Below are 26,454 nucleotides of genomic sequence, written 5' to 3' on the forward strand. Positions count from 1 at the left end.
CCTTACATGCAGACCATAGTGGTCGGATGGAAGTTTATTAAATACCGATTTGACAACAGCATCACAATTTGAAAATACGTTGTCTAAACATGTGGAAGAATGAGTCGTCACTCTAGTGGGTTCAAGGAACTGATGATATAATCCAAAACAGCTGAATAAAGACATTAGACGGAGAGTAATAGTGTTATTTTCGAGGACATTAACGTTAAAGTCCCCGCATACTACAACAGATCTATTCTTTGATTTCAATTTCCTAAGTATATCCTCCATAATTGATTCAAAGGTAGAAAAGTTTCCCAGAGGGGGTCGATAAACACAAACAATAACAAAACCGACCAATTCCACACAGGATATCTCAATGGTACGTTCTTCTGAAAGATCCACTATATCTTTACGGTTTTTACATTTCAAGTTATTCTTAACGAATATCACAGACCCACCATGAACAGCTGTTTGTCGTTTATACACACTGGACATACAATAATTTTTTAAAGTAAATGATGTATCATATTTTTTTAGCCAATGTTCAGTTACACATAACATATCTGTATTATGTTTATCCAAAAATAGTTCCAATTCCAAACCTTTGCCAGCCAAGCCCTGTATATTTTGATGAACTATGTTTAAATAAGGGGTCCTGGCTTTTGTCTTACATTTCAGTTTAAAATTGAGTTTATCATTGAGTTATTACTATTTAGATTAGAAACATTTGTAGAACTACTAGTGTAATCACAATTTGAAAAGGTCTTCATCGTGTTACCTATAACTGTGTCATGTAAATTAAAAGCTAACAATGCAGCAATCTGCATCCTAAATCTCTTAGTAAGATACATCGTATCTGCAGTCAAGATAAAATTATTAATAAATTTATTAATGTCAAAAAATAAAATTGCGTCATTATGACGACATATTATGTTATATAGATACATATTCAAATCTCCGATGCGCTTATTTTGTACCCAAGTTAAATTTTTAGCGTAAGGAAAAGCACTAATAATAAGTTTAAAACCAATTTCGGCTTGTAATTTTAGCACATTATTTACATTATTTAAAATATCCCTTTTTGTTATCCGGGTACTGTCACCACATAAAATTATTACATTGGAGCAACTGTCCACTTTGTGTTGCTCAATGCTTTTTAGTATATTTACAAAAGATTGTCCTGGGGTACATATATTTAAAAATGAATCTCTATAGCTAATTCCAATAGTCGAACCAAGATCCTGACCTAGCTTATCTGAAAACATTATTGTCTTATACTGAGTCTTAACGGTCTGTTTGCTGTAACACTTTTGTAAAGAATCAATGCAGTCCGGTGAATGACTAGGACTCTGGAACATTAATTTGTCATTTTGAATGTGTATGCTGGAAATTACTGATGAATCCTCATTGGTACTGATTAATTGCTTTTTAATTACTGACTCGTATCGATCTATATTATAATTGGAAAGTTCAAGCAATGTCGTGGCAGACTTTATGTGTTCTTGAATTTGATTTTGAGCAATTAAATATTTATTTTCTATGTCTACAAGTGATTCTTGTAATTTAATAATATTACATTGTAATTGTTCAGTGTCCCTGTCATACATCCGCCTACATTCACTTAATTTACTATCATAAATTTCTAATGAATCTATGAGACATATACGTTCCTTTCTTAATGCAATATTTTTATGAAAACATTTATTTTTCTTAATTAGTTTTTCCGTTTTCCTTATAATCCTATTCACTTTGACATATTTCTTTAACTTATTAGAACCCAAATTTAAGGGCCTAGCAGTATTATTGTGACAGGTGGTTTGTATTTGTTTTTCTGACTGTACTCCAGGTGATAGCAACAGTTCATCGAAAAGACTTTGAGCATGCTCTGGCTCCTGCAATTTTTGTTGCTCAAGGAGTTGAGATATCCTCTTGTTGGCAACAATCAATTCACGTTCCAAATCTGTGATGCGGTTAAGGGCCCGCTCATGTGTATTAAGTTGCTCATCAATGCTGCTGACTGTAATTTGAAGCAACTCTTTTTGATTTAGTACCTCCAAATATTGTGCATGTAGTTGCGATAGCTCGGTCTTCAGACAAGTGTTACGATCAATTACGTTTTTAGTTTCCTCCTCATTCTCATCACGTTCACGTAAGAGTTGACTACATGTCTCCTTGGTTTGTTTAAGTTCTTCCAATGCCTGTTTTAGTTTCAATTCAGCACTTTGTGCAACAGCTTTGCGGGTCAACATGTTCAAAGTAAGTTATAAGTTACTTTTTTATAGAAAAAAAAAAATGTATGAGAGAGGCCTATATCCAGCAGTGGAGTGGATAGGGTGATGGTAATAATATAAATGTTATAATAATAATTATAAAAACAAAACAAAAAAAAAAACAAAAAACAATAAAGAACTTTTCGTAGGTGTGATTTGAACCCAGGACCCTTCAAATAGAGCCGCGGCAAGCTGTGTGTTCAAACCATTTGACCACGCCACTCATGACGTATAACAGCGAAATAGTCGTATACTTTATTCAACTCTGTTTGTCGAGATCGATTAATAAGTATATGAGGGTATTAACAAGTCCTAGTACGATACCACTAAATAGATCAATTAACGATATTTGATGGTAATTTGTATCTGTATAGAATTACACTATTTAGCACTGGTTTAAATCAATATAGTTTCGACACTTTTCACATTGATTTATCAGAATGTTTATTATATTAGAATGTAATACGTAAGTCACTTTCAGTTAAAACACTTTCACTTATATAAATTTTAGTTAATATTGCATATATATTATCACAAACGATTGTGTATGATAATTACGGTATTTGTTACTATATTTTTGACTTGTCAATTAAAAATCTACATTATTTCCAATCAAAACAAAAAGATATCGTAGACGGTTAATGTTTACTTTCGCACGTCACGTACGTCTATAGGCGACGTAATTACAACCTGGGTAATATTTAACTCTTTGCGGCATAGATTTATGTTCTGATTAATTTTTTTTTGTGTCCTCATGCTTAATCAGGATTAATTACAAGCATTCTTGCACTTTTTTTTATAATTCGCATGCTGGGGTGTTACGTAGGAGGTGGTCACTATTAGTAACCACCATGAAGAATGTGACAAAAATCAATTTAAAATAATTGGGCTTTATTGTCAATATTGAACTTGTTTTATTCACTGAATTTATGCCAAAAGAAACGAGTTCGGAGCTTCGGAGGAGTAAACGTGTTTTGAAATGGGTTTGAATAATAAATAAACAAAATTTTCATAAAAATTTAATTTTTCTGATCCTTGAAACATGATTTCACCTCACTATAGCAATGAGGGACTGCATGTTTTGCAGCTTCAAATAGACCCAGATATTTTTTTCGTGCTGCATCTGCTGCAGCACTAAGAGAAGAAGTAACTACACTAAGTATCTATAACTTAGGGTCTTTTTTATTTCAACCTCCAGATTCAGCGCTATGAACACAGTAATTTCCTCTTAGTAACAAATTTATAAGGAACTTCTTTCAGTTCCGCATGAAGATTGGTATGGAATGCTATATGCTGAATGATCTCTTCAGTCCAGAACAGTTGGGATACCTTTATAGGAGTCCGTTCTTTATGAGCAGCTAAGCATATTTGTACAGGTATATGGTCTGTAATGAAATGACGTATTCTTCTTATTATAAAATGGTGTAAGATTTTTTCAATTTTGGAGTGCCCGAGAAGCAGGTGGAGCTGATGGTGGTAGTAGTGGTTGGGAAGTGGCTAACGGTACATCATCATCAGGCCAACTTCTTCGACAGGAGTTATCTCCACATGAATCTTCGCCGGGTTCTTCCTGATCCTGATTGATAGTTTGATCATCGGTCTGCGAACCATCTATACCTGCACTGCTATCATTACCAGAAGAAATATTAATATGTTCTGATAAAATATATTCAATAATCCTTGCGGATTACGTCTTTCTCGCCATTATCTAAAATAAATGAAATATAATTTTAGCTTGTATTTCCTACAAAAAACTACGCTTATTGATCGGTGGTTACCGCCGGTAACCACTTTAGTTATCAATGTATTGCAAAAGAACGACCACAGCTTTTTTGTACATTTTAACGTAGTTTCCACGGACAATCATACATCAACTAAATTTTCATAAAGTTTATACATAATCATTAATAATTACTTACCAATTAAAACAAACTTACGCATTCGGGTCAAGTCAGGACTTGAGCAGACTTGAGTATGATTTCAAGCACTGGAAATACGACTCTAATCGCAAGGACTTGAGTATAATTTTCATTGCTTTAAATCATACTCAAGTCCTGACTTGAGCATTGAGTAGAGTTCTGGAATACGACCCTAAAGTTCGTATTATAGAACTCTACTCAATGCTCAAGTCAGGATTGCAATTGAAAGACAAGCACTGGAAATACGACCCTAATGGCAAGGACTTGAGTATGATTTCGAGTGTTTTAAACCATACTCAAATCCTGACTTGAGCATTGAGAAGAGTTCTAGAATACGACCCTTAGGGTCGTATTCTAGAACTCTACTCAATGCTCAAGTCAGGATTACACTGGAAACACAAGCACTGGAAATACGACCCTAATGGTAGGGACTTGAGTATGATTTCGAGTGCTTTAAACCATACTCAAATCCTGACTTGAGCATTGAATAGAGTTCTGGAATACGATCCTAAGAGTCCGTAGACACGCACAATTAATTATTATATATACTACTGTATGTGTTGTACTTTATTATTTTGTATGTACGTACGTACGTTCATTTAAAGCAGTTACTTTTTGTCTATGGACCATTAATGTTTGCTTGACATTCTGTTCTTTCATTCGTTCGCTCACAAAAAATAAACACTTCCGGGACCTTCCTTCCACTTCTATAGTAATTCGATTTTCTTTGCACTCTATACCCAAACATGTTTATGTATAAATAATTGATGAACATGCATGGATTTATAGCTGTGCATTGTGGTAAGTATACCTATGATTATTTTCATTGATAATTTTGCTACTTTACACCTATACCGATTCGAAACTGTAGTTTTACCTTTTGTCCTTTGCTAGGCGCAGGCTATCACAGCGATACATTGAAGAAAGAATACCAAAAGGTTTGCTATGCGGCCTGTAGAAAAGCAACACAAGCTCTTCGTGAAGGTGGAAATGCTGTGGAAGCTGTGGAGAAAGCAATTATTGGTTAGCAATAGATATTTGTTATATTTTATTTTATCCCCTTCATACTCAAGACATGAGAAAACGAAGTCAACTAACCATTGTTTGTTTCAGAATTAGAGAACAGCCCATTAACAAATGCTGGCTACGGCTCCAACCTCAGCTGGAATGGTCTAGTGGAATGTGACGCTTCCATTATGAATGGTCAAACTCTACACTTTGGTGCATGTGGGGCAGTGTCCAATGTGTGGAATCCTATCACTTTGGCAAAGCACCTTTGCATAAAGCAATGTAACAGTTTATCACTGGGCCGCGTACCACCATGCATACTTACAGGACAAGGAGCCAAAACATGGGCAGAAAGAATGGGCTTAGAAATAGTTGACAACAAAAGAATGATCTCTGCTCGCGCATTACGCAACTATAAGCATTGTAAAAGAAAATTAAAAAGATATTCACTCCAGAATGATATAAAGTTCAGCCCTCTTGATACAGTTGGGGCAGTATGCGTTGATTCGAATGGAGTAGTGGCAGCTGGAGCAAGTTCTGGTGGTGTTTCACTGAAGCATGAAGGCAGAGTAGGACAAGCTGCCTCATTTGGCAGTGGTGTGTGGGCAATCATGAGCAGAGATGGAGCGACTCCTTCCATTGCTTCATGCACATCTGGATGTGGTGAACATTTAATCCGGACCCAATTGGCAAAAAATACGGCAGAGAGTTTACTTCAACCATCCCCAGTAATAAGTCTAGATAAATGTCTCAAAGAGGATTTTATACAATCTCCATTTTTGTGGGATGTGTCTGAAAGGTTGGGAGGAACCTTAGCTATGAAGTTTGACCCTCAAACTGGATATGGAGACTTGCTATGGGGTCACACAACAAAAACCATGTGTGTCAGTTACATGTCTACAGAAAGTGAAAGACCAAAGGTAAAATCTAATTTGTCAACTTGTACTTTTTATATTTATGGATCTTTGTAAAATATTTTTATTTTCATGTTATTTCAGTGTGTAATTTCTCATCTTCCATCTAAAGTTGTGCCTGGATGGAAAGCAGTTGTGTCTGGTCAGCCTTTTAAAGTTCCTATCCAACCATTTCCAGTGCTGCAGTGGGAGATCAAAACGGATCTCAACTCTAATGGATCTCTTTAGGTTAATTATGTACATTTGTGAGAATGAGCAATTTGTAATAGATAAGAAAACTCAAACAATATCTATAAAAAGCTAATTTTGTGTGGAATGTGAACTGTGAAACTTCATCTTGTGTGCATTGTAATTGTGACAGTGCACTAGATTTTATTTAAAAGAATGTTAGAATAATATGCTTTTACAACTAAGCCACTTGTATAATTGATTAGCTAGCCTATATTGAGCAAAAATCTAAGATGCATTTAGATGTAGAAAAATGAATGCAAATTATATTTAGCAAAAAGGTTTGCGATTTGTTGCTTTTCTCTTACGAGCTTTAATGTGGCATGAGAAAAGGCAGTGGAAAGAGCAAAGGCGCGGCCGAACTGATGAATAATTTTCAAATCTAAACACGGCCCGGTGAAGCTGATTTTCAATGGTGCAGTGTTTTGGTGCCAGTATCTAGGCATCCCAGCACAGGCAAGCAACAGCAAACTTGGCACCAGAGTGCTGAAAATGGAGTGGCTGCCTATTTTTGGTAGCTGTTAGTCACTAGACAGGTAAACACTTAAATTTGGAATTGCCATAGAATTTATTTGCTAATTGTAATTAACTTTATTGAATATCAGGATGTTTCACCACCATTATATTAAATTATTTTTTGTGAAATTGCTCCATTAGTTTGTTATAATTAATACAAAGATTGAAACACTTAGAAAAATTCTTTTTATCTGGTTGGATTTGAACCAGCGTCTTCTAGCAAACCGTGGCGGATGCTATGTGGCTTAGTTGGCATAGCGTCTGTCACGGTTTGCTAGAAGACGCTGGTTCGGATCCAGCCAGATTGAAGGAATTTTTTCTAAGTGTTTCAATCTTTGAATCTTTGTATAATAATTCAGTGCCTCCAGTGAGAAACGGAATAAGACGAGTTATGCCCTTTTGTTTTTATTGCACCATTGGCTTCAGCGTATCCGATTACATAACATGTCAAAAGGATATCTCTCTAGCAGTCTCCTAACGTCGTTTTCCTTACTCCACTAAGGGCATAATTTTAGTTATCGGACATTTTTTATAAGTCTAACGGTACAAGTGCTTTCAACTCAAAAATTACATGGAAGTTTAACGAATAACTACAGATATATTTTTACACAAAGACACTTTTCGTATTGTTCCATAATGACGGGGAAGAAAAGTAGGACTAAAAGCGACTGTTGCCTTATTCCACAATGTACATAAAGAGTGTACATAAAGGTATAACTGAGCATTCCGTTTGTTCCACTGGACACGATTGGTCATACTTTTTTTTTTTTTTTTTTAAATAGTTCGCAACAGAAAACTTCTCGTATTATTCCTTTAACGATTTTGTCTTTTATCAGTGAGGTTAGTACCATAAGTATTGTTATAGCCATAAAACAGTTGCAGTCAAGGGAATAAGTCTAATTATGTGTTCAAGTTCGTTTACTTAAGTCGTGTTATTATCGTTAAGCACACATAAACAAGAACGCAACTCGAAAAAAACTTAAAAAATATATATATAATATGACTGAATGTTTAACCAATACCAGTTAAACGAAAGCTTAGATATGAAATCATAAAATGTACTAATAATATATGCAAACAACCAATAATAATATGTCGCGAATGTGGATTGAAGACGAATTTTAATGCTCGTAAAACAAAAAATATGCAGAGATATTTATTTAAAATTTGTTCCAAGCAATATCGTAATAGATTCGTATCAGACGCTACTTTTGTGTTACTGAATGGCGTTAGCAAAAAGCTTGAAATCAACACATCCATAACTTCTTAAATTGTTACGAAGTTTTGTCATGAATTTATTTTGCCCCTGTCACGAACGCGTCTACAGGACCAATGTTTATGTCATGGGGCCAGGCGCTAGCATGTCTGGCACTGGCGCTGAATGCTGTATCAATGTAATTAAGCCAAAATCGCAATCAATGCGTTTGCCACTGATAGGTATGCAGACATATTAACCGCATTTCCAGTGAAGACAAACACATATTAATGTGCGTGCATGAAACTAGCCCTCTAGATGTAGTGGTGGCCATTGTGTATAGTTATCAATTTGCCAGTGTGTTAAGGTACATGTAAAAATAAATACCCGTAATATCTTATTTAATTAAAAATGTATTTGTAAAAAAGACTAAGTTCATGAAGTCATGTGCTAAGATACATAAATTCGGTGAGAGGCAAATGTTAAGTACATGTGACTACATTATAACCATTGCTTACTATAAAACAATACATATGAAAGAAAATACAGTATTTAGAAACAATTTTCGTAATTTCATTAATTGTAAACATTACACATGTCACTAATAATACTATTTGAATTTGTTTAAAAGCACCTTAGCAATAGTACCAAATAGACAATTTCTTAAATTGGATTTTATTTCGCTCGAAACAGAAGGCACTACAATTTTATAAGACGTTAACTATTACTCAACGCTAGCTATAATATGAATTTTTATGGTCCATAATAAAATAAAAAAGAAGTCACAGAGAAAAGGATACAAAAGATGTCATAAATGCTTAAAAATTAAATTAGTATGCCATGTTTACAGAATTTTATTCATGTTATTACTGAATACTAAAGCTAAAATAATAATAAGCCTAAACTTAACATTATTTTTTGATGTATTATATTTGTACTGTTACTAAAATTGAAAAGTTGGATATCCTAGACCAACAATTTGTATAACATATTTCATTGCCTATTATTATGAAATATCGCATTAAATTCAAAACTTATTATCACGTCCGTTTAAGAAATAAAATATTTTCTATTGTCACACAAGTAAATAATAATGAAACTATTGTACATGAACATTATGCTTTATACTTAAAGTATAGAAATTCATAATATTAAATGGTGTATAGACTTAAAAACTAAAGTAGCTGTCACAGAATCACTGGCAAGGAAATGTACCAATCAATCATTTAATTATTACAAAAATGTAATTCCAAAACTACCATCAAATATCAAACAATTCTGAGGACACAACCACTTGGTACAAACATTTCCTTTTAACAAATACGTAAATAAAGAGCTGTAGCCTCAAAATATAGAGAACGTCTCATTTTATGGATATAAAACTGTTAAAGCTTCAAAGAATTTTCGATTGCAAAGATTTAGGTTTTCCATGCAAAGAATTAAAATTAAATGCCAAAATTAATACTGTTATTAATCTAAGTACAATTCTCCCAATGTAACTCAACAATCAATCATTGCCAATAGTAATAAACATTAAATATAAATCCAATATCATCTCTAAGTTACATTAGTAAAATAAAATCGTCTCAAAATAAAAATGTATCGACACAAGACTTTATCATTTGAGAATAATTTGAAAATCAAGGCATCCTTTCATCACTCAATGGAAATCTTGTACCCCTTGAACTGCTTCATAGTATGAAATTTATACACAACCATATTCATACCAGATAGCAGATTCCTTGGAATTTTCTGGTTTATCGGTTCTGGAACGTCGGTCTGTTCGAGATAGGTCTCTTTCCTGTAATCTATCCTCAGCATTAGGTTGTGGTTCAGAGGTAGACCTGTCAGTCGGCCTATCAATACTTTGGCAAGCACCGTCACCAATCACCGTTGATATTCTATTGTACACCAAATATGTCGGATTCTCTTTGATTGGGGTGCTCTGCGGTTTTGTGTTAAGGTTTACTTCAGTATTATCATCTGCTACATAGACAGTCCGCCGAGAACCAGCAGTACCAAACACTGGAGAAGGTGTAGAAGCTGAAAAAGATGAAGGAAATTAGATTTGCAAATTTAAATTTTTTCTTTCATTAGAAATGAAAATGAGATAAAATTATTTTGTTGTACCTGCAGGTAATCCAGTGTCAGTTTCCAAACCTTGGTAACTGTTCCTATGTGATGATGGGACAGTTTTATGAGGACGTCTTCGAAGGGATGCTCTAATAAGAGCGTCGTCTCCTCCGCCGCTGTGCATCGACGTCGTAGACAATCGTCTAACAAAATTACTTTCACTTGCTAATCTAGACGAATCCAAACTTGGGATAGATCCAGTAACATCATGGTTTTCAGATTTCTTCATTAGCTTATCATCAAACCGCCTGCTAAAATTCGAATCCGAACTATGTCTTGGCGATTCTACGCTCAGATTTGAAGAACCTTGATCGGGATCGGAGGTTTTAGAGCCTTTTTCTACATCTTGGCTGCCTGGATCTGATTCACCAGATTCGGACCCAGCGAGAGTTAATTGCGACTTGGAGCGACTAGCATCCTCAATTCTCTTATTATTTCTTGACGGAACTTTATTAATCAAGTCAGTACCTGCCTTACGGACCCTTTTGACAAATGAAGCACCAAATCCTTTTCTTTTTGTTGTACAGTTGTCTAATTTTTTATAATGTTCCATAATTTTCTCTTCGAGTTTTTCCTTTTGACGACATAGTGCATTTACTTTATCGGTAAACATTTTCTCTTCTTCATGATAGTGTTGCTTATCTTTTAGCGAATGTGCTAACAACTCGTGGTATTGAGTCAGAAGTTGCGAGACATGATCCATAAGGGAACGTCTATCTGCGTCTAGGCTTTTGTTCATTTGCACCAACATTTCACAGTGTTGGTTTGTTTTGTTTATTTCCAACTCCATACTTGTGATAATTTCAACTTTTGTATTTATATCACCTGACAACTCGGTGTTTCGGAGTTTCAGTTGAGTTACTTCGCTTCTTAGATTACGGTATTCTTCTTGCATATTTCGGTACTCATTTTTTAACCTGTCACTGGCAGTGAATAGGTTTCTGAAATCGTCTTTGAGTTTAGAATGTTCAGCTCTAAGATTAGTTAGATTGCGAGACTCGATTTTTAAATTCTCCCGTTCTAATTCAAAATCTGCGACTTTCTTTTCAAAAGACGCTAATTTTTCCTTTAACTCTCGGTTTTCATTCTTCAGGTCTCGCACTGTAGTTTTCACTGGCTCTCGTTCACTGAGCAACATTTCGTATTCAGTATTCAACTGCTCATGTAGTGTCTGTAAAGCTACTTGATCTCTTATAAGTTCATCTTGTTTAGCCTTCAGAACTTCCAATTGCTTAATAATTTCTTCTTTTTCGGCTGCAAGTTGACTATTAGCCAGCTGTAAAGTCATTTGTTGTGATATTAAAGAACCATTTTGAGAATTAAGGGTTGCGATATTTACTTGTAATTTTGCATTTTCAGCTTGTGCGGATTCTAGTGAAACTTGCAATGCTGCGAGGTCAGAGGTTAACTGTTCGATTTGGGGATTTATTGCACTTTGTTCAACATTCACTTCTTTATGATTACATTCACAAGGCACTAGCTTTGTTGTTAAATTAGCTTTAGCTGCAATTTCTGTTATTATGCCTTCATGATCTGCGTTAGTCATAATTTTTTCTAATAAATCGTCCACACTGATATCTTTGCTTATCACTTCAGAAGCATTGATACCGAGCTTGTCCATGCAATTCCTCAGTTTGTCAAAATTTACTTTTTCTGAAATCAAGTCCTTTTGCAATGTTTGTATAGTTTCAGAATCCACTTTCTTTTGTGATTTAAGCTCTTGGGATTTCTGTTCGAAATCTTGTAATTTGCTTATTGTATTTTGACTAATATCTAACTCTCTGCTCAATCTTTCGATTTCTTTTTTTTTTAACTCAATCTCAGTTGTAATTTTATCCAATAAGACGTCTTTTTCTTCAACTGCTTCTCTTAGTTTGCCTACTTCTCGTTGTAAGTTGTGCGATTCTTTTTCGCTGTACGTTAATTTTGTTTTGAGCTCTTCAGTTTGTATAATAAGGCCAGTTACTTTATCAGCCTCTGGCTTGAGAAGGTTCAGTTCTTTTGTTCTAGCATCTAATGTCTTTTCTAAATCGTCAGCTCTTCTTTGTATGGAATCACACAACATTTGAATTCGTTGCTTGTCTTTGGTAAGCGACTCTAAGTGCTTTTCGAAATCTTGCAATTTATTCTTTTCAGAATCTCTATCGATAGCTTGTCTGTCGATAAAAGATTTCTGACTATCGAGCGAGTCTTGTAGTTTTCTATTTTCTTCCAAAGCATTCTTAAATACTTCTTCCAGTTCCGAGTTCTGCTGCATGACCCTATTACAATTTTCCTGTAATTGTTCGCATTTCAATGTTAATCTCTTTTTTTCTTTTTCTAATTCTAAAATCTTATCACTGCTTTCTAATAAAGATTGCTCTCTTAAACTATCAATTGTCGAAAGAAGTCTCTTGTTTTCTAATTCGAGTTTCAAAGCCCTAGCTTGCGCGTTGCTCGTCAGTTGCTCCGATAAGCTATTTTCACCAGATTCCAAAGTACTCTCACCCTCATTATCTGAATCCAAATTGCTGTTATTGCTTTCACTCAATACAGATTTAGTTATATATTGAAGATGGTTATTTTCTTCAATCAATTCTTGTATTTTTCGTTGATCAGCATCCCTTTCCTAAAAATATAAGAACTCAATATGTAATTTAAATGCTTTACATCTTTAATCACAAATACGTACAATTCACACCCCTTTCCTATCAGGGTAGGCAGAAAAAACAGGCACCCACTTGCTACAATCTAGACATACAGTGGTGGACACATAATTAAAGACACTTAGAGAATATTATTTTTTCAAAGTTTACTTATCCTATATTTTTTTATTATAATGCAATAGGAGCTTGCAATATTATTTAAATTATTCTAACGGGTCTCGTGAAATGTTTGAAATGAAATAAAGAGAACGAAGATGTCGTATTTTAAATTTTTATTAAGTTTCTTTAATTACACCGTTATAAACTAATACAAAAGCTTGGCCAACTAATTAAAGACACACAAATCATGTAACTGCAAAAAAAATATTACAAATGTTAAAACGAATTTGAGTATAAAATTAGTTTCAGATGTATAATAAGAAAATAAAAGCACGTTGTTAATATTTTGTCGCATGTCCTTTAGCAGCAATGACGGCCCGACACCGCCTCGGCATAGAAGCAATCAAATTATTGCAAGTTTCAATCGAAATCTACCCATGCCTCTTTAAATGCCGTGTATAGTTGATGCACGTTACTTGTACGTTTTTTTGCAACCATTTTCTTCACACGGGACCACAAGTTTTCGATCGGGTTAATGTCAGGACTATACGGTGGCCAATCCAAAACTGTTACTGATTGGCTTCTAAGAAATTCTTTGACCACTGCTGAAGTGTGTTTGGGATCATTATCATGTTGAAAAGTCCATATCACCGGCAAATAATCCTCGGCATAAGGTAACATGGTGTTTTCTAAAATATTTTTATATTTAAATTTATCCATGTTACCTTCTATTTTTTTAATAGGTCCCACACCGTGACCAGAAAAACATCCCCAAACTTTGATATTACCCCCTCCATGTTTAACAGTTTTTTTTTGTGTATTTTGGATCCATTTCTTTTTTTGAAGGACGCCTCACGTAAACTTTTCCATCAGAGTTAACCATATTTATTTTAGTTTCGTCAGAAAAAAGCACATTTTTGCTCTGTCCAATGAGCATATTTTTTGGCAAACAGCAATCTGGTTTTGATGTTTTCTTTCTTCAAAAGGGGTACCTTCCGAGAAATTCTTCCAAACAAGTTTGCCTCACATAATCGCCTTCTCACCGTTCTTGCAGACACTCCTCTAGATTCCTCTGCACCAAATACTTCCAAGCGAATGACTTCTGATCCTTTGAAAGGGTCTTTTTTAGCAAACAATTCTATTCTTGGTCTTCTCGCTGGGTTGTTTTTCGCGGTCTAGGTTTCCTAGGCACATTTTCCGTAGTGTTAAATTTCTTAAAATGCCGGATAGCGTTCATTACCATATCTTTCGAGCATCGCAAGTGTTCTGCAATTTTCCTATATGACCACCCTTTTTCATAAAAAATCAGAATTATCTTCCTTGTGGAAGGATCGCAACTTTTGCTTTTTCCCATAATATTTCAATTTAAATTTCACAATAAACTTAGAGCACGGCTAAAACTGAGTGAGATTTTGCGTATCACGAAAATTCGCTCAATATTAGAAAAAATCAGTGCTCTTTTTTATTTTTTATTTCAAGTTTAGAACACGAAATACGCACTGTCTTTAATTAGATGGCCAGCAGCTAATGTATCGAAAAAGTTTGAATGATATTTGAAACAGGAACTATGTAAACTCTTTTTAGTTAAACTTTGATACTGTTCTCATTTTAAAAAATATATTATGTCAGTGTATGTAAAATGACTATTAAAATGGAATTGATACCTATCTTGGGTCTCTAAATATCATTTAATTTGTTGTATGTGGTCAACATCAAGGGTGTCTTTAATTATGTGACCACCACTGTATATCTTTCGCCGCATCAATGGATACACAAATTACAAATTTTATAATGAAAAGAATACTTACCAAAGCAATGTCGTTGGCTTCTCTCTTAAGTTTAATCATGGCAGCCTCTAAGGATAGGCATTGTTCTGCACGTTTTCTTGCCCTTTGCAATTGCTCCTCCAAAGCATCTCTTGTTTCCATAAGAGCCTTATTATCCTCCCGTAACTCTGTTACCCGAGTTTTGTAATATTCCGCATCAGCAAGACGATCACGATAACGTTGAATTTCTTGCTCTAATCTGAAAAAAATTTAATTTCATCATAATATCGAGTTCTTAGGTTTTCGCGATTGTTACACATAGGAAATGAAACTATTTTTCCGGATTTAAATCGCGTATATTTGTTTTTTGAAACAAACCGACGTTTCGGGCCCTTTACAGGTCCCATGGTCACGGTTGACTGTTTTGAAAAAACGTCGGTTTGTTTGAAAAAACAAATATACGCGACTTAAATCCGGAAAAATAGTTTCATTTCCTATTCATCATAATATTCAACAAATTACGATCAGTTTTACATTTAGGACTTTGCCCATCTTATCGTATGTAGCATAGACTCCAATATTTCATCTAATGTAAACGACAATGCGTCTTACATTATAGACGAAATATTTATGACCTATAGTCAACTTGGGTTCTTAACATACCTGTCGCATCGTTCTGCCTTTTCTCTAAGAGCATCAACTTCGTCCCTATATCCTGCAGCTTTTCTAGCTTCATTGAACCATTCTTGACTGTCAGTCCTCAATTTGGCAAGTACTAATTTCGTATGTTCAAATTCTTCGCGACATTCTGATAATTGTTCAGACTTTTCTTCTCTGAAATTGTACAACATAAAAAATTTATAAGTTTGGTTATTCAATGTTTGGTTATTTATTACACATTTTTTTTTAATACACAAACAAAGCTTACAATTCTTGCCGTTGTTTTCGTAATCGTGCCTTCCAATCGGCCAATTCTACCGCGAGATGTTGACTGTCCCCATTAATTTGATTGACATTTTGGGTCGACCGGCTTTTCCCATTTTTGTTTTCATTTTCGTTCTCGCATAGACCTTCATTTAGAACTATGGAAGCCCAGTTTTGGAGATAATGATCTCGTTCTTTGGCCAGTCTACGCATGTGGTTGAACAACGTCGGAGATTGAAAGAGATCTATGGCATCTGGTGTCAAAACCACGGTTTGCATATCGGTTACCTATAAAAATAACGTATTAAACAATTTTTTTAATAATAAAAAGATATACAACTACAAAATAAGCAATCTAAAACATATTTTGTCGAAAGGTCGACTAGTTACGTAATTTTTACGGTAAATACAAGTAATGAGCAGGGCCGGTTGCCAAGAATTGTGAAATTTGTCACCTCAGTAAGATTGAAGGCCACAAATTCAAGTACATTGAAACCTCCAATTTTCGTTAGGTAAATCCTTACTTCGACTGTAAGTATATTGGGAAATATCGCACACGCAACAAAAGCTGTCAACTAATTGTTACGTAGCTATTTATAACTCCATATTATCGTCTACTTTGTTTCGGTCGGCTGATTCTTTACCTCGAAAAGTAGATACTTTAGCTATCGTCACATCATGAGGGCGACTTGTTTTTTACCGTAATGTTTTTGAAAAACTCAATTAGCAACTACGAGGGTATTATACAATCGTCTTCTAGTATTCCGTAATATACTTTTACGCCCAGAACTAATCATTTATACAAGCAGCTTTCCTCTGACGCGCAAACGAAACCCTGACCTTATTATGTCTTAAAACTAAATCACGATTTGCCATTTAAGAGGTTAAAAAGTATAGTGAAACGAAATTATAGAGCTTCCGGATACTTGAATGACATAAATTCATGGTAGTGACTCGTAATATTTGAATTAAATTGTAAATATTTTACATTGCTAAAGTTACAGTTTCGTACTCATTCACCCCTCGAGTTTTTACTCATACTATCAACGAATGAATCTCGAATGAGTTGTGTATAATGAATGTAATGATTTATTAATTTGCTTACTTAAGAAATAGAGGTATTATATTTGAATTTCAACCTGATTTCCAAAGAGATATTGTTTGTGAACAATTATCTTAATTAGCATAATCATACACAACTTAACAGCGGCGTTCTGTTTTGATTGTAACCGATATTTTGATACCGTTCCATAGTTCTTTGGAGTTTCATGATCACGGTATATTGAAAATGTTATCAGCGCGGAAATAAAATTAACATTAATTAGAGTTACCTGTCGGACTACTTATTCAGTATAGATTAAGCAATTTATTCAAAATTTGAACTAGGTTTAATCTTTTTCGAATAAATTATAAATCATTTCCTATTGCACACGATTCGAGCTTTATGGCGCCAGAGAAAGTATTAACTTCGATGATGTAATTGAGTAAATTAGCGCCATACTTAAACAAATCCGATTTGTTTAAGTATGGCTACAATATAGAAAAGTAGGACTTGAGATGTTTTTTGCAGTAATACAAACCTGTTTAATACACTCTACAATGCTATGTTGCAGTTCTACGTCTAGCTCTTTGATTCGAGTGATAAACAGCTCTTTGTTGGGACACTGTACAGCAGCGCCGAGTAGCAATAAGACCAGTAACTTCATATTTTCCAGGCCATCTCTGGACTCAGGAGCTTTTCCCAAGCATATGCATTCTGGAACTACTAGCAGGGTCATTCCCAGTTCCTCCTCATATAACCCTTTTACATTTTTTATGATCGCATCAAAGTTTTTAACCCTGCCCAAGATAAGTGCCTGATCCTCCAGCCCAGCAAGTTTGGTGATATGACAGGAAGGCTCTGGGTCTATCTGGAGGTACACCTGATGCAGGATGTCGCCACTGAAGAGAGAGGAATACTCTGATATGCAGTCTGGATTTGGGAGACATGATTTTACCTGAAAAATACAGAATAAGACCACTAAACACCTAAACTATAGACCTAGACCATGTATCACAATATATTAATAAAAATACAGTTTACACGTTCCTGTTACTTCATTATGTTGACACCACCCACTTTTTTGAAATTTATTTAGAAAATAAGGAAGCTTACGAAATTGCTCTGTTGATCTGAATTGTGTAACAACCAAAACACAAAACACACAGTTACATAAAATTAAAGATTTATGAAAAACAACATAAATTGGAAGTGAATGATATACTGAATATTTATGTAAAACTTACTAATTTCACTTGACTAGACGTTTAGAAATCTTAGTGCTACATAAAACAATAAGTACTGTTTATATCTTGGGAACCAGATTGTGTGAGGCTGTAATGTATGGAAGATTGTAGACAACAGTATATATTTAAATATTTGAATGGAACTAATAATTATTGTAGCTGTTGCCTTGACCTAATCTGATACTTAAGTTTGTATTTAAATCTTGTGTTGCTCCTATAACTTAACAACAATGTATGAAGTAATGATTATTGAAATCACTACCAACAGTGCACACCTGATCTATATTTTATTTAGCATTAGAAACAAATAGTTTCAGATTGTTTATGAGGCACAACACTGGTCAAGTATTGAAAAAAATGTACAAACTTAAATAATCATTAGTTTTTTACTTTATATTTATTTTGCAAAATATTTAAAACATTTAATAAATATGTCTGTACATGATACATTGTTAAAAACTAGTACTTTAGAACACCTAAAGAAGTGGTGACTTGAAACTGAACATTTTAGTAATAATATATGACAAAATTAAAAAAGATAATGTTAACCATCCAATACAAAAAGGCGATCATAAAATTAGTCTTGATGGAAATATCAACTTCACTCTCAAATAAGGTTTATGCACACTGCTTCTTTGTTTAATATTTTTCTAATGCTAAATAAAATTAAATGTAACTACTCCCAATTTATCACTTATTATTTACATAACTAGAAGATGTTTAATCATCATCCACAGTCGAAAGCTGTTTCTGTACATTATATTACTGGATTCATACAGTGTGGTGTTTATGAGGTAAGTATATGCCTGCAGTTTCACTCACACGAAACATTAAAGTAAATTGTATTTCAACCCAAACCCAAAGAAAAATGGTCACAAGTGGGATATATATTGACGCTGGAAAGGTAAAATCTAATCTGCATTTGGAAAAAAAAACAGAACTCCAATTTTATTTGTTATATGGAAAACTAGAAAGTTTCAACTTATGACTTTTCTTCTTAAAAAAAATACTTTAAATCTCTGTCCTGTAATATTTTTCAAATGCGTGTTAAATATTTTACTTTGCCAGCATTGATATATGCAATAGCATCACAGCATATTTTTTAAATTAGGTAAGTACTTATTTAATAAATAATAAACATAGCGACTAAACACTTAATTCTAAGTATACACACCTATACATAATGCCTTTCAGTTGATAAAAGGTTTGATAAAAAAAGGCTTTCTAAACTGAGTGAGGCTAAACAATATACAGCAGAGAGTCTAGCAATAATGTTTGATTCGGTTCTACTGAGCTGATACAGGGAAGTACAGGAAGCTTACAGTCTAAATAGAATGGAATGCAATGCCACCATCTAAAAAAAGTGCAAAAATGCAAATAAAATCACACGTTCATTCATACGGAACGGCTGTGTAATTTTGTCTCACGCTTCATTCTTACGCACAAAGAAATAAAATAGGCACGGATGGTTGATCACTCACCCACGATACAAGAGGCCCGTTCAAGAAGTCTTCAATTTCAGTCCCTGACGCGGCCATTCTTGCCGTGTGTTAGGATGAACAGAACCTGTTCCTTGATTCCTGTCCGGAGCGCATGGCACCAAATTCACCCACGGATTTGATACGAATACTAAATCTGTTCCACATCTGCAACTGAATACAACAGAAAGCGACTGCAAACACCACTCACAAATTCAGACTGACACTTTCCACAGATTATCATTTTGTTGTTCTGCCCTCCGATTCTCTTTGCTCCGATTTCACATCAAAGACTTTTGGAGGGAAAAGTGTCGTTTTTATTTTGTGAAATCTAGTTTAAAGTGGAATAGGATAGTGCTACTGTGCCTTAATCGAAGATTAAATGCGAAATTATACGAATCTCGAACTAAAATACCCGTATCCGTCCGTTTTAAGGAATCCCGAGTCAATCCAAGCACGCCGCCTCAAATTGCCTATCCTCTTTGTGGCGGCCATATTTACAGAAACATATTTAAACTTCATGTTTAGGCTGTTGGCTTTACCAAAGCCTTAATAAATTTGTAAAAAAAATCAAAGACTTAAGGACTATCCACTATCAGGCCATGCCCGGGACGTGGCCGGGGCGTGCTAGTTTGTATGAACTGCGGGTCCGTCCCGGCGCCGGCCCGGACACGGACATGTGTGAACGAGTTCATAAAAAATATACGCAAAAAAAATTTTTAGCCCCTGACAGAGCGCGGCCCGCCCACGTCCGTCCCGGGCACGGGGGTCTACTCTCGTTGTACGATGTCTTTAGTTTCTGACGTTTTCTACTCCGTATCACTACGGATATAAGTTTCAGTCAGCCCGAATATGTGTAGATAGACCATTAGTTGTTCGTGTAAGTACATACTTGTAGTTAAACCACCTACACACGATACGAGCTCGCTTTGCTTGCCGATCGACCGGAAACTACAACCATAGTCTTAAATAACTTTACATTTCGTGACTGTCCTCTTTGACAAAATAAGAAGCTTCCGTCCTCATCTCTATTCTTTTCATTTCCGTCTCCCTCCCCTCCGCTTCATCAACGTAATCAATCTGAATCAAAATCAATCAAAACTTGTGCATTTCGCACACAAATTCGTTTGGTTTTGCTTATTATTATATCCTCTACAATAAGAGGATTCTATTATAACACTATTTATAAAGTGCTAGTGATATTTTATAAAATGAGCTGTTTGTGATTTTTCTATGGTTGGCGTGTCGATCTATAAAAATTACAGTTGTACATTTTACTTCTGAGCAAAATTAATTATTATTCAAGCATAATGTTCAACAAATCCTCCCCGAAAGTTAAATTTCAAGACCAGCAACTCGACGATTATGTATTAGAGGTAAATTACATTAATTTAATTTTAAAATCATATTAAAAATTATAATATTGAAACTTTTATCCTATCAAGAAACAACATTGATTTGATAATAATATATCCTCTACAACAAGAAGATACTATTGTAACACTATTTATAATGTGCTAGTGATATTTTATAAAATTAGCTGTTTATGATTATATATATATATATATATATATATATGTTATTTTTCAATTGACATTTCAGAATTCAGTACTGAAAAGTAAATTACAAAGCAAAATAGACGCACTATCTATAATGAGCAACGAATTAGATAAATGCAGCATGGAACGAGACCGTTATAAAGTTTTAGTTGAACAATTGAAATCGAAGAAATTGATAACTTTGCCAAATTATGATATTGGTAATATGTATAGATTTACACCAACAAACACCATAAGTGGTGGAGACATGTTAGCAAAGACTAGAGATCAAAATAATATGCTAAAACTGGAGGTAAGTAAAATTCCTTTTTCCTTCAAAGGATCTAGTGACCTGTAATAAAAGTTTTTTATTCTTATCTCGAGCACCAGGCTCTCACAAAACAGCATGCCCAATCTTGCTTTTAACCTATATGTTCCTCTACTTATTAAGCCTGTTTTTGATGAGAAAATAAAGCAAAATTTCATTTAATTTCACAGTAATATTGAGTTCTTAGGTGTTTGCGAGGAGGAGTTTAGGGGGTTGTCACACATAGGAAATAAAACTATTCTCACAATTTAAATTGTGTAATATGACTGATAATCTGCCATGTCCATGATACCTGTAAAGGACCTAAACATTGGTTTGTTTGAAAAAACAAATGTATGTGCAGTTCATATCGAAAAAAGATTTGTTTCCTATTGGTTAGGTACTTTAAATTATAATCAAATTATTATTCCTTGGATTCCTTTTATCTGTGATGAAATAGAAGTCCAAAAATGAAAACAAAGTTGATAGATACTTGCCTGTGCCCTTACAGGGTGTCACATGTATTTACATTTTCAAGCTACTGTACTTAATATAATACAAGTGTGACGATGCAATAAATGAAATGGAATGAAATACCATTACAAAAAAGATTTTAAAAATATTGGAAATTTGAAAAGGGCTAAAAACAATGCAATTTGTTTTATATTGTTAACATATTGATAACGTGTGTGCACGTAACAGTTGCGTTACGTTTGTTTGCATTTGCGTGGGCAAATGCAAACAAAATATTATCCAATAATCATTGTTATTTAAAACACCCTATTTAATAAGATACGCTCAAAAATCTCTTGTAAGAAAAACATTTTATTAAATTTGACCAACTTTCTTTTATTGAATCTTATTTCGACCCATACAATGAAATAATCCATAAAAGAAGCCGAGTCTATCAGTGTTAAAAAAATAGTCCATTTTATTAATTTTGTACCAAAAACATTTTATGACGTTTGACCAACTACTGCTGTTTTCATCCTATACAATTAAATAATCCCTTTATGAAACTGAGTCGATCACCACTAAAAAATTTGATCAATTTCATTCATTTTTGTGGAGAACCCATGCTTGATCTTGACTATGCCAAAATTGTTTTCACAAAAAAAAAAGGTTCCTACGACAGTTGTATTTTCTAACCTTGTATCTTCTATGGTTCCATATTTCTCCATACTCTCCCATTAAAAAACAACACTATAGGTGTTGGTAGAGCTTTACCACTTTGCATAATAATGTCCATTTATATTTGTACTTTCTAGCTGTCAAAACCTAACTGTTTGAATGATAATATTATTACAGCAATTATATACTTTTGTCTTACAGGCCTATATTTTTAAAATATTTTTTTCTCATAATAACATATTTTACCTTTCTGAGAAACTGTTTTATTAATCTTGCATAGTTAATCTTTTTTAATTGTACCAAACTTCTATATTATGAAATGTCTGGCATAAGCTTCCTCTCCCAGTAGTAGGCAATACATCAGAATATGTGTGGCGACTTTATGGTAGATCTTTTTAGTTACTTGTTTAGTTAAACTTCAATGTTTAGGTGGAAACTCTTCGCAGTAAACTAGAAGAAGCAACTTTGGACATAGTGGCTCTTAGGAAACAGTTGCAGAAAAGAGAAACACATGACGATGTTAACGGTATCAGGAAAATTAATAATGCTTCCTCATACTCCAACAAGGATTATGAACAATTAGTTCAAGAACTGGAGAAAATACTAAAAAAGGTACTGTATACAAATAATTTAAAGTAATTTCAATTTGTAAAGATTTGGAGTTGTCTAAATTCACCTGAAACAGTAAAGTTGCCCCTTGATTAGGAGAGATGTGTAATGTTTAAAGAAGTCTAAAACATTGCAATTTCCAATTTTTTCTATGCAATGCGTGTTGTAGAATTGCTTTATACTTGATATTATATTACAGTACATTCACGCTGCTATGTTACAGTACATTCACGCTGCTACGTTACAGTACATTCACGCTGCTACTTCCTTCCTACAGTCATTCATTATCTCATTATTCTGAATTTCATGTATTTTAAATTTGCTATTATCTGAAATAAATTACTACTAGAAATGTTAAGGTTCATTGGTGCTATTAAAGTAATTACTTTGTCATTAATTTGCTTAGTACCAACAAATTCAACTAGACTACCGAGCCATGCTTGATGAGAAAGAAGAACTTATTTCTGATAGAGACTACTACAGAAGTAAAGTACAAAGATTAAACCACCAAATAAGCTATATGCTATCAAATAGAGTGAAACCACTTCAAGACAAAGATTTAGACTCTCCAAAACCAATAGTAGATATAGATGCTCTAGTCACTGAGAATAAGTATTTGAACGAGAGAATAACGCAGCTTCAAGTTGAGAAAGAGATAATTAAAAGGACATTGGCTAAGTACAAGGTGAGTGTAGATAAATAAATTTTCCAATTTTTAAGAGTGCACTTGTTTTCAATAAAGTAAGAAGTAGGTTTGTAACATTTTCAATAAAAGCAATGATCAAAATTTTTCACACTATTTACAGACTTTGTTGGACAATAGAAGTAAGAATGAGACATTAAACATCAAGAAAGGATTTGCTGATGTTATGACTCAAAAACAAGGTATGTGCGACACCTATGTAATGATGACCTGTTTTGCTTTATACCATAAAAACTTGGTAATAGTGAATGTTTTAGATAGGTACATTTATATTAATACATTTCAGTTCGAGAATTCCTAGACATCAATTCTAAAACGGGTTTGAAAAGAACATCGGCTGCTGAACTGAAATCTCTTTGTCTGGGACTGTTTGAGGCACTCAATGATAAGTCTATTGCCCTACAACATCAGAGAAAGACCAACCAGTATGTATTAGAATATATTCATAAATTAGTTTTTGGATGAAGAGAAAACCTTGTGAGCAGAAAAACCTTTTCTTTTTCTTGGATGTCATAAACAAAGATTAAAAGGTACAATTAGGAGAGTTTAGGTGTTGCTTGCTTGGATGTAATGAAACAGTAGTCATAAATTTATTTTCAGATTAGTCTACTATTGTACATTTTTTGGTCTCTTACTAGTAGGTAGTTTAGTGAGTTTACATAGTAGCGACGGTAGCGCCACCATCGTGGCGGTGGCACTGTCGTGATAGTGGTCGTGGCGGTGGCACTCTGGTGCGCGGCTACTCAGTGGCGATATAGCGCCGCCATGCGTATTGATGTGAGCGCTGGTGCTCAGGCGATTTTGGCTTTATTTTGATTCTTCGACAGTCTACCTTCGACCTATCACAGTTTATTTGAAAAAGGCTAATTAATATGAAACTATTTTTCGGCTATTGATCTCAAATATAAATTCTAATACTTAAAGAACCATTTTATTTAAACAATTTGAAATCATTTTTCATGTGTATACAATGTATTAAGTTTATTGCATTCAGTACTCGCGAATAAGAGTTTAGATAGGTTTCCGGGTACGAACGTTTATCAGAGGACCCAACAAGCAGTTCTGTTATTTTCGCTATTTGAGAGGGGTAGCCATAACTGAACGTCACAACTTCTTCGAGTGTATGTAACGCAATTGTGGATACTCCGTATATTTCAGAGTAAATTTAACGGTTAACAATACACTTAACTTTCAGAATTCTAGCCAACAGAATAACTGAATTAGAAAAGACCCTAGAAAGTTGGTGCAATGGTCAAAAGTATATTCCAATATTTCCATCTCGAATGTTACTCGAAGAATTTTTACCAGATTCGGGTTCAGTGAAATCCGAAGACGCAAAAGATAAAGAAATTAAAGAGAATACAAAAAGTGATAATAATAAAAGCAAGTATTCTGACAGTGATGATGACAACAAAGATTACAGTGATGGATCATCAGATTTGAAGAGCGATGGTGGAGAATTTGGAATGACAAGTATAGCTTCAAAAACTGTATTACCTTTAGAATTGGAGTTACTTGTAAAGGAAGCTCTAGCTGAACTAAAACCAATGGGTTAAAGTCATTATACAAAAGATTCGGTTATGACCAGTGCATTTATCTTGCGGACATACTGCAAAAAATATGCGGTGGAATTACACGCCGTCGAACTACCAGCTAAAATACATTATAGAAATCGAAAAAAATTGGGCGAAACAAATTATAGTTTTAGTTTTGACTTAAGTACATATTTAAACCAAAGAATAATTGAATGTTACATTCTTAATTAAGACCTAAGTCAGTAATCTAGTCTATTAAATATCAATTATCTAGTCCAGTTTTATCCATTTGCTGTATTTTAGTGTATACTAAGTACTGTGTATTTGAATATGTATGTATTTATTTATTTAAAGGAAATAAAGAATTTATTGTGGTTTATTAACGGTTGGTTTCAGAATATTATTGATGTCGCCAAAGACTGACCGGCACTCCATTCGGCTAAAAAGCATCAATTGAGTTTTTAAGAAGCGGCTGTACAGATTACTAATTCTGGGCAATTTTTCTATTAGGTATTTATTAAAATATAAACTTTTCGTTTAATGTGATAATTATACACGGTGGCGGCGTACAAAGTGAATGATAATTTTGTATCTCTATGTTCTTATTGTGCTCAATACCAATACAAACAACTTTTATTTTACAACTTTATACATATAATTTTTATGACAACATACTAGATCAGCGGATCATCAAAAGTTTTGTTTGAATTTCTAGAAGTCGCAAAACGAAATTGATAGAATTTATGAATACATTGAGCCTTATGTATTATTGCTCCTTTTTCGTACACACCTTTATAATGGGGGTAATGGAAAGAGTATTTACAAATTATATCTAGTGCACCAAGTCGTTAAATTGCTACGAGCTACCTGGCATCACTTTTTACTGCATAACTTCACGTTATAGTTAATAACTGCATTAAATTCAAAACTTGCACAATACTATCAGATCCACTCATCGGTGTCCAAAGAGTGAAGGGCAATTTGGCACAAAGTGGCAGCATCGCATGACGCAGCGCTTGCGCTCTGGTGCACAAACAGTTTTGTGATATTCAATTTCTTTTGCATAATATTAGGTACTTTAAATGATACTAAAGTACATAATTATAAGCATTTAGCTGCCATTTTCATGGATAAAAAATTTAATAATTATTAGGGAACATATCGTGAGAAAACCAGCATAAAATATGTTTACTAGTGGGAATAATCGTATCGCTATTGGTTTTTACCAATACTTTATCAATTAGATAAATTAGATAAATCACTATTAA

General features: G+C 34.0%; 4 protein-coding genes across 6 annotated transcripts; 2 read left to right on the forward strand and 2 right to left on the reverse strand.

Annotated features, from left to right (window-relative positions):
• Window positions 1-428: 428 nt before the first annotated feature.
• On the reverse strand, window positions 429-2,313 carry LOC113229772. Its single transcript, XM_026463454.1, has 3 exons — window positions 1,731-2,313; window positions 1,229-1,331; window positions 429-469 (listed from the first exon to the last, which is right to left on the reverse strand). Exons 1-3 carry the CDS (start codon window positions 2,229-2,231, stop codon window positions 429-431), a joined length of 645 nt encoding a protein of 214 aa, XP_026319239.1. The 5' UTR covers window positions 2,232-2,313.
• Window positions 2,314-4,854: 2,541 nt separating this feature from the next.
• LOC113229431 (threonine aspartase 1) lies at window positions 4,855-6,975 on the forward strand. Its single transcript, XM_026463013.1, has 4 exons — window positions 4,855-4,972; window positions 5,066-5,194; window positions 5,285-6,099; window positions 6,178-6,975. The coding sequence occupies exons 1-4, from the start codon at window positions 4,939-4,941 to the stop codon at window positions 6,319-6,321; spliced, it is 1,122 nt and encodes a 373-aa protein (XP_026318798.1). The 5' UTR covers window positions 4,855-4,938; the 3' UTR covers window positions 6,322-6,975.
• A 1,986-nt stretch (window positions 6,976-8,961) lies between these two features.
• Window positions 8,962-19,566, reverse strand: LOC113229430 (protein Daple). Its single transcript, XM_026463012.1, has 7 exons — window positions 19,367-19,566; window positions 17,180-17,596; window positions 15,604-15,887; window positions 15,339-15,509; window positions 14,718-14,934; window positions 10,163-12,773; window positions 8,962-10,075 (listed from the first exon to the last, which is right to left on the reverse strand). Exons 1-7 carry the CDS (start codon window positions 19,421-19,423, stop codon window positions 9,738-9,740), a joined length of 4,095 nt encoding a protein of 1,364 aa, XP_026318797.1. The 5' UTR covers window positions 19,424-19,566; the 3' UTR covers window positions 8,962-9,737.
• Window positions 19,567-20,090: 524 nt separating this feature from the next.
• LOC113229561 (coiled-coil domain-containing protein 149) lies at window positions 20,091-25,747 on the forward strand. 3 transcript variants are annotated; one of them, XM_026463208.1, is made up of 8 exons: window positions 20,091-20,243; window positions 20,599-20,739; window positions 20,966-21,214; window positions 22,769-22,951; window positions 23,355-23,633; window positions 23,755-23,833; window positions 23,938-24,076; window positions 24,847-25,747. In XM_026463208.1, the coding sequence occupies exons 2-8, from the start codon at window positions 20,674-20,676 to the stop codon at window positions 25,205-25,207; spliced, it is 1,356 nt and encodes a 451-aa protein (XP_026318993.1). In that variant the 5' UTR covers window positions 20,091-20,243; window positions 20,599-20,673; the 3' UTR covers window positions 25,208-25,747. The 3 variants fall into 3 exon arrangements, with proteins under 3 accessions (XP_026318993.1, XP_026318991.1, XP_026318994.1); XM_026463206.1 differs by having other exon boundaries at window positions 20,649-20,739; XM_026463209.1 differs by lacking the exon at window positions 20,599-20,739.
• Window positions 25,748-26,454: the final 707 nt, after the last annotated feature.

The sequence above is a fragment of the Hyposmocoma kahamanoa genome, unplaced genomic scaffold, assembly GCF_003589595.1.
Source record: "Hyposmocoma kahamanoa isolate Upper Pololo Valley unplaced genomic scaffold, ASM358959v1 62, whole genome shotgun sequence".
Lineage (NCBI taxonomy): Eukaryota > Metazoa > Arthropoda > Insecta > Lepidoptera > Cosmopterigidae > Hyposmocoma > Hyposmocoma kahamanoa.